This window comes from Sorex araneus, chromosome 5 (assembly GCF_027595985.1).
Source record: "Sorex araneus isolate mSorAra2 chromosome 5, mSorAra2.pri, whole genome shotgun sequence".
Classification (NCBI taxonomy): Eukaryota; Metazoa; Chordata; class Mammalia; order Eulipotyphla; family Soricidae; genus Sorex; species Sorex araneus.
Window position 1 is genome coordinate 88,954,254 of NC_073306.1, and position 8,958 is coordinate 88,963,211.

An 8,958-nucleotide genomic window follows, 5' to 3' on the forward strand; every position below is an offset into this window, starting at 1 on the left:
TGCCTTGGACACAATAACCTCTCAATGAATATTTGAAAAAATGAGTGACCAGCCTTTCCAAATTATATTGGATAGGAACTTTTGAACAAAGCACTTAGGTCTACCGGAATTGATTTCTGACCTGCTTAGACCTTTCTTGGAAAAACAGTTCACCCAGACTGACAGAATGCAACAGTGTGTGCAGCACACTCAGAGATTTGGTCATTTGGCATTGTGGCTCTTGGTTTAAATAGTTGCCCTTGATGTAGAATTTAAATGTCTTGATTCAGTTCGTTTGTTCTCACACAAGTGCAGCTGTTTTTCTTTCTGTTCATCCCAAGAAGCCTGGCTTCTTGCTCAGGCACTTCTTTAGGGCTTCGTGGATGTCCCTGTTTCTTAGACTATAGATGATGGGGTTGAACATGGGTGTGAGGATGGTGTAAAGCAGAGAGAACCCTTTGCGTAAGAGTTGGGAAGAATTGGCTGAGGGCACAAGATATGTGGCAATCAATGTCCCATAAAACACTGTAACCACAGTAAGATGGGAAGAGCATGTGGAGAAGGCCTTTTGTCGGCCTGTTCCAGAAGGAATTCTTAGAATAGTAGCAAGAATACATGAGTAGGAGACTGTGATGAGGAGAAATGGGACTAGAGTCACTGCAGAAGAGGTGACAAAGGCAATGGTCTCAGTCAGTGAAGTGTCTGTACACGAGAGACGGACCAGAGGGGTAAAATCACAGAAGAAGTGATCAATCTCATTAGGTCCATGAAAGGCTAGTCTAGACAGTAGGACAATAGTTATTGCTGTCAGGAGGAAGCAGCAGAGCCAAGAACTGGCAGCCAGCCTAACGCAGAGGGAGTCAGTCATTAGGAGAGAATAGTGAAGTGGCTGGCAGATGGCAAGATACCGGTCATAGGACATCACAGCCAGCAAGAGACACTCTGTTGCAGCCAGGGATCCAAAAATGTAGAATTGTGACAGGCAACCAGCCATAGAGATAGTCCTCTGTTCAGCTATGACAATCAGCAACATCTTAGGGACAACATTGGAGGTATACCAGATCTCCAGGAAAGACAAATTCACCAGAAAGAAATACATGGGAATGTGGAGATGAGGGTTGACAAAAACTAACAGAACAATGAGGATGTTTCCAGAAACAATTAAGATGTACAAAATTAAAAATACTATAAAAAGGAAAATATTTAGCTGTCGAATGGAAGAGAATCCCCTAAGCATAAATTCCACTACTGTTGTTTGGTTTACACAGTATGGGATTACCATGCCTTGGCTTTCCTAGAACAGCAGAAATAAAATACGTGAAACGCAGACTGTTCCTTCTTACATAGATCGTGAACTGATGGTAGCTTGTTTTCATTCTCCACTCAGCTATTTGGAAGTTTGCTATTTGGGTAGAAGAATATCTTTTTAAAATCTAAAATGAAAAAGAAAAATAATTTCAAATAAGAATGTGTGACTACTTAAATCTTTCCTCCTACCTTTATCTTCACTTCAAAGGAAGAAACCGAAGTAAGGAAAAGAGGCTCAAAAGGGAAGGAAGAAGAAAAGAAAAGGAAAGAAATGAATAATCAGCTATTATTATATTTCCTTCACAAATGTAATGCGGTAGCAGTGGAACACTGGAGCACAAAAAATAAATAAAGATCTAAAGAATCTAGAAACATTCCAGATGGTTTATAAACAATCAGATAGGACAGAGAGAATGAAATTCCTTATTTAAGCACTGTTCATCTTTAGGGAAATGGCCCCTATCATGTCTGTTATTTATTCCTCTTCTTTCACTTTATTAGTACCTCAAGAGGTATATTCTTGGGCTGGAGCAATAGCACAGCGGCTAGGGTGTTTGCCTTGCACACGGCCAACCCAGGTTCGATTCCCAGCATCCCATATGGTCCCTCAAGCACTGCCTGGAGTGATTCCTGAGCGCAGAGCCATGTGTAACCCCTGAGCATCGCCGGGTATGACCCAAAAAGAAAAAAAAATGAGGTAAGTTCTTATTTCTGCTTTGATATTCATTGTACTAGCTAGAGAAATATACCTACAAAGTTTAAGATTTTTTACTTTGAACTAAGTACCCATGTCCGTGTAACCCAGAGGCAGGAGAGCTTTCTCTTCAGTTTTAAATAGTAGAATCTGGGCACCCAAAAGATTTTGTCTAGAGCTGGTGTAAGGTGTGTGTGTGCGGGGGAACATTCAGAATCAGAAAACCTAAGGCAATTCAAGCAATCAACCAATTGAAATAAGTTACCTCAGGTTCTTGTTAGATAAGAAACTCCAAGTCTCCTCAGTTTCGTGGTGCTTCTCTCCATGTGACCCACCTCAAAGTTTAGGGCAGTTAGAGAAATTGACCTCAGACACTGCTTTCAGAGAAGGTCTAAAGTGAAACCACTCTGCTTTACTCAACCCTTTTGACTGTAACCATACCACCTTAAAACAGTATGGAAGTGGTATTGTGGGGTCATATGGAAGCTCAATTTCTAGTTTTTGAAAGACTGTCCATATGTTTTCCAGAAAGGCTGGACTAGTCAGCGTTCCCATGTTGCAAGCCATAATGCCCAAAAGTAGAGAGTATGGGGAATACTGTCTGCCATGGAGGCAGGGGGAAGGTGGGAAACGGGGGGCATATGGGGGATATTGGTGGTGAGGAATGTGCACTGGTGGAGGGATGGATGTTTGATCATTGTGTGATTGTAACTCAGACATGAAAGCTTTTAACTGTATCTCATGGTGATTCAATAAAATTAAAAAAAACAAAACAGTATGGAAGGACTAGATTGCTTCAGGTAAGCAAGAAGAGATAGGATACCCTATCATTAGCACAGTAATCAGGTAGCTATCAGAATAACCAGAGAACCCTAAGAGAAAAAAATGCTCCCGAGTCCTGCTCTCAAAATCAAACTTTGAAGACATCTCTTAACTTCTGTAAGGCAGTTTCTCACCTATGAAATTAGATACAAAGTTGAAGAAGAACTTAACATTTTGCCATGCGTGTTTTTAAGAGTTTATAAATGCAAATACTGAGAAAGAACAGAGTATTTAAAGGTGCCATTCTGATATTTGAATTTACCAAGAAACTGCCATTACTTTGAAGGATATATTGGCAACAATGAATTCTAGAGTTTGTTCTTGTTATTGTTTGTTTGGTTGGTTGAATTTTCGTCTCACTCTGCAGTGTGTGAGTATATAACTAAAGGGATCATTAAGTTCTTTATGCCATCCCATCATGCTATTAGTCTTTGGCAAAACATTAGTTTCGCTTAAAGAATGATCCATTATCCTATATCCATTCTTTATATGCATTCCCAGGAACACCAGTTTCAACTTTCTAAATGGCTTCCAGAACCAACCTGGAATCTGTGTTGACCAGCAGTCCTGATGCCCAGTGGATGCCCAGCAGTTGATGATTTAGTCTCTGAACTCATAGAGGGGATCATGGGGAAGACACAAAGAGGAAACTTCTCTCCAGCCCCTGCAAGGCACAGATGAGGAAAGGGTTTTGGTTCTGAAAAAAATGTAGCCTGACTTCTAGGACTGCTGCTCTTGCTTTTATGACATTTCTTCATCCAGGCATGATTATAAGAAAAGTAAGTTCATTTAATCATCACAACAGCCCTGTGTGATAGCTACTATTATCCTTACTTTCATGACGAAGACATAGAGACATTGGCCAGAAAGTGAAGAGGAGATTTAGACTCAATTTGCCTCTCTAGCTCCTAAACTCCAGCATTGTCTCTCCTGGGACTGTGTACATAAGACACTTTGCATTATCTCATAGTGATAAGAAGAGGGAAAACGATCCACAAAGCATTCTCTTATTCAGTGCAATTGTAGGGCAAGTGAGGCTTGTTTATTGATGATGTAGAGACATTCCCTTTAAGGGTAACAAACTCTGACAGCCAACTACCTGTCTCCTTTACTCGTTTTCACATATTTTTATTTCCTTTCAGTATACTAAGCTCCCTACCATAACCTGAACACTAACACTTTCTCTACCTCTCCTGCAGAAGTGAGAAAATTGAAAATGGATAATACTAAAGAATCTAGAGTTGTAGATTCTGCTAACGTGTTCCTCCCATGTTTACTCTGCTAATATAATATTACTCTGCTAATGCCTGACTACAGAGCATTATTTCAAAGTAAACAGTATGTCTTTAAGCTTAATTTGGCACAAGTATAGTCCAGAGTGAGGTTCAGTAAATGCTCAGTACTTTCTCCCACTGCCTCTTCATCTCTCCTCTCCATCACTTTCTCTTCCATCTCCTCCAAAATTTTCCTCCAAAATTTCTAGGACAGTTAGTGTTCTTTGCATTGTATAGATCTTTTCATCTGCTCCCTTTCACAGGAGATGTTCAACAACAACACTTTGTGAAGAACCAGAGATTTATTTGGACTTTATTATTTTTAAAATATATGTTCAAAATTTAAAATCTCTTTTTTTCTAATTGAAAAGTATTCCATTCCCCCAGGACATACACAAAGCAAACCTATGGGACAGAGAAGCAGCTTGTCAGAAAGCAAAATAAAAATACAAATTTTCAGGGGATAATCAAAAGTTTTGCCACTTCCACCGGCAGAAAGAAAATAAAAAGCAAGGCAGGGTACGAAGTGACTTAGGTCTTACCTAAAAGGATTTGCTAATTCCCTTAGTAAGTTAAGTGGACAATGAATTTATTAGCCAATTAATCCAAATTTCTGCTTTGTTGATTCTTGCCAGCAGCTGGTTAAATCAGCTGAACAGTTAACCAACTAGATAGGTTGCTTTTTTTGTTAATAAACTGATAACTGGTGTATTATTCTAGGGACTTCTGCCCCAGGTTTTATTTATAAAGGACAGACTTGTTGCAGAAAAAAAATTGTAGTGTTCACCAGAAAGCAGATGAGCTTTACCTGTTGATGTCTGTCTCTCCTTCACTCAGAGATCAGAGTTCCACATCTAAAATCCTTTTATCCAAAAATGTATCTGTGCCTTGAAAATACTGCATTGGAGCTGTCTCCTCATGAACCTAGGAAGCCAGTTGAGTTTTGGCCCCATTTCTCAACCTTCTTCCTCAGTGTAAATGTGAGTCCTGTGTGGGCAAAGCCATCACCTCCCCTGATAATGGAGCTCATGGGTATTTCCCAAATAATTCTGATGGGGAGTTGCTGTTTATCTTGCAAATAATATGACACTAAGTTACCTTCATCTAAAAATATTTCCCTTAATTTTATCTTTAGCTATACTTTAATAAATATCTTCATTTACAGCACCTTTATAAAATCTAATGATGGAAAAATGCATGATTGTTATATTTTAGGGAGATGGATGAAAATAATATTTTGAAAGATATATTGAATCTATTTTTACTCTCTGGAAGAACTATATATTTTTTCACTGTGTACTTTCAGTTGGGAACTGAAACAAGTATCTATGATACTGTTATTTATTGCCAAAGTTATTAAGATTTCAAAACCTTGCTTCCTCCTAGATTCTTGTCAATAATTTAAAATAGCTAACCTGGTTCTAAGAAATTTAAGATTGTAAGTGTCAAGCTTATGGAATTATGTCAATATTACCAGCTACTGACAAACGTTGACAAATTGTAGAGACATTTATCAAACAAATTAATACACCAATCCAATATATGAAACTTGGTGAAAATAACCAATGAATCGAAATTACCTTATAAGAATAAGGTAGTGAATAAGATATCAATGTATACTGGTGAAGGGAAGGTTGTTAGAATATTAATATTGTATGACTGAAACCCAATAATAAACAACTTTGTAACTGTGTATCTCATGGTGATTCAATTAAATGATAGATAAATAAATAAACAAACAAATAAATCAAGATCTATCAGGCCAGAGTGTGTCAACTTCAGCTACCAGTTATCCTGAGCTCCGAACTTGGAGCCAAACATACAAAAATATATTTTATTCAATTGATTTATTTTTCTTATTTTATGGGTCACACCCAGTGGTATTCAGAAACTACTGCTGACTTTATGCTCAGGGATCACTCCTGGTGATGCTGTGGTACCTTCACACTGAGGATGGAGTCTGGGTCTCTGGCATGCAAAGTTGCACACTACACACTCACCCTTTCTTTGCACTGTCTCCTTAGGCTACTACCACCTGCCCCTTTCAAAGGATCAGTGGACTAAGGTTCCTCCCCAAAAATATTTTTATGAATTGTAAATTTTTCCTTAATAACTCAAATTAATATGAATAAATATGTGAGCAAATATCTATCTTCAAATTCAATGTTCTCCCCATTTACCAAGTCCCTTTCTTCAATTTTCACAAGATATAATTTACCTTGCTAAGTCTAGAAAAGGGTTCTATTACTTGATTTGGGGTTGAATTGGTGGTAGAAGCTATTACTATTGCTAGTTTGTGTGTGTATGTGTGTGTGTGTGTGTGCATATGCATGAGGGCTAGGATAGAAAAACCAGAGTCTTATGTCTCAGGCATGCAAGTACATACTCTATTGCTGACCATTTACCTAAATCATACCCCAAAGAGTCAAAGGCAATTGTTAAAATTGCAAAGATTATTTACTCAAAAAAATAACATTTATAAGAAGCCTTCTTCAGATTCATTATGTTGCAGTCATAGTGTTATTTGCAGAGAAGCTACTTTTCATCTTCTAAAAGGTTGTAGAGCTGTTTTCTACACTTACAAGAAAAACATATTTATTTCTTAGAAATAAAGTCATTAATATGTATTTATTCAAGAATACAGCTTTAAATATGCTCTACAGTGGATACATATTCAACAAAATACTTCAGAGTCTCAATTCATTATCACAGTATGAATTATAACACAGAAGCAATTATAACCAGTCCTTTGGCTTGAAGAAGGATTTAATTATAATAACCATATTATGTGAATCTTAAAAGGTTAAAAACTAAAATGAATAATAAGTTAAAATAAAACATATAGGAGGATGGAGAGGAAGCTGAACCAGATGAGCACATGCTTTGCACACAGGAGACCCCTGGGTCCAATCCCCCACACCACCAGAAGTAACCTCTGAGTTCAGGGCTCAGAGTAGCATCTGAATGCAATCAGATGTAACTTTTCAAACCAATAAATAAAAGCATATTAAAGTAAAATGTGTCAATTATAGTTATTCACTTTGAGAATGAAATTCTGTGGATATCACTTAAAGTTCACTGTGTAGTTAGTAGCCAAATTTTTGCCCCCTTTCCTCATTTATTAAGAACATCAAATCCCCTTCTACCTCAGAGACTGTAATTATCTGCCCTTTTTTGCAAGGGTGGGGTCATATATCTGGCGGTGCTCAGGGGTTACTCCTAACTCCTGGCTCTGCACTCAGGGATCACTCCTGTTGTGCTTGGGGATCATATTTGGTGCCAGGGATCAAATCTATGTCAATTGCATGGAGGGCAAGCATCCTACCTCTGTACTATCTCTTTAGTCTCTGCCCTGCTATCATTTCTTTGTTCACTATTTTGTTTTTTTTATTGAGTCACCATGAAATATAGTTACAAAGCTTTCAGGTTTGAGTTTCAGTCTTACAATGATCGAACATCCATCCCTCCAATGTACATTTTCCACTGCCAATGTCCCCAGTATCTCTCCCCCACATCCCATCCCTCCCCCTGCCTCTATGGCAGACAATTTCTCTCTTTCTCTCTCTACTTTTGGGCATTATGGCTTACCATACAGATACAGAGAGGCCATCATGTTTGACCCTTTGTCTACTTTCAGCACACATCTCTCATCCTCTAACCATCATTGACTTAGTGATACCTTCTCTATTCCAGCTGCCTTCTCCCCCAGCTCAGGAGGCAGCTTCCAATTGTAGAGTAATCTTCCTGGCCCTTGTCTCTACTGTCCTAGTTTGTTGGTCTCATGCTATTTCATATTATATTCCACAAATGAGTGTAATAATTATATGCCTGTCCCTCTCCTTCTGACTCATTTCACTTAGCATGATACTCTCCAGGTCCAAACACTTATAAGTAAATTTCATGACTTCATCTTTACTAACAGCTGCATAGTATTCCATTGTATAGATATACCATAGTTTCTTTAACCAGTCATCTGTTCTCAGGCACTTGGGTTGTTTCCAGATTTTGGCTATGTGAATAGTGCTGCAATGAACATACAGGCTTAGATGTCATTTCTACTGTGCTTTTTTGCACCTCCGGGATATATTCCGAGATATTGCTGGATATTGCTGGGTCATACAGAAGCTAAACTTCTAGTTTTTTTTTTCTTTCTGGGTCACCCCCAGCAATGCTCAGAGGGTTACTCCTGACTCTGCACTCAGGAATTACTCCTGGTGGTGCTTGGGGGACCATATGGGATGCTGGGGATTGAACCTAGGTTGGCCATGTGCAAGGCAAAGCCCTACCTGTTATACTATCACTCCAGCCCTCAATTTCTAGGTTTTTTTTTTAAGGAATTCTCATATTGTTTTACAGAAAGGCTAGACCACTCAACATTCCCACCAACAATGAAAGAGAGTCTCTTTCTCCGTACATCTGTGCCAGCACTGGTTGTTGTTGTTTTTTTTTTTTGATGTGTGCCACTCTCTGTGGTGTGATATGATATCTCATTGTTGTTTTGATTTGCATCTCCCTGATGACTAGTGATGTAGAGCAAAGTGATCCATTTCATTTCATTTCATTTATTTTCTTTACTTAAGTTACTATTTTCTCCCTAAAACTATGTAATTCTATGAGAAAATAAAATTATTTTGTTTTTTCTGCCATAACATACAGATATTTCCTTGTTCAATTACAGGCATATCTAAGTAAGTAGATGTGTACACTTCATATCTGCCCATAGTAAGTAAAACCTTAGACATATAGGAAATAACAATTCACAGAAAATAATGAAAAAAATTCATAAGATGAAACTTTCAATTGCCCTTAATGATTGAATTCTCAAGGCAGCTATCTGAAGATGGTTTTGGTTATTTTTCCTTTTAAGAGATTTTGCTTCTG

General features: G+C 38.1%; 1 protein-coding gene across 1 annotated transcript; it reads right to left on the minus strand.

The window, feature by feature from the left end:
- Nucleotides 1-310: 310 nt before the first annotated feature.
- Nucleotides 311-1,261, minus strand: LOC101536979 (olfactory receptor 11A1-like). The gene has a single exon (XM_004620031.2). The coding sequence runs from the start codon at nucleotides 1,259-1,261 to the stop codon at nucleotides 311-313; it is 951 nt and encodes a 316-aa protein (XP_004620088.2).
- Nucleotides 1,262-8,958: the final 7,697 nt, after the last annotated feature.

Bases quoted from the DNA above. Each gene is read 5' to 3' on its own strand.
- LOC101536979 (XM_004620031.2), bottom strand. From the start codon at position 1,261: ATGGTAATCCCATACTGTGTAAACCAAACAACAGTAGTGGAATTTATG.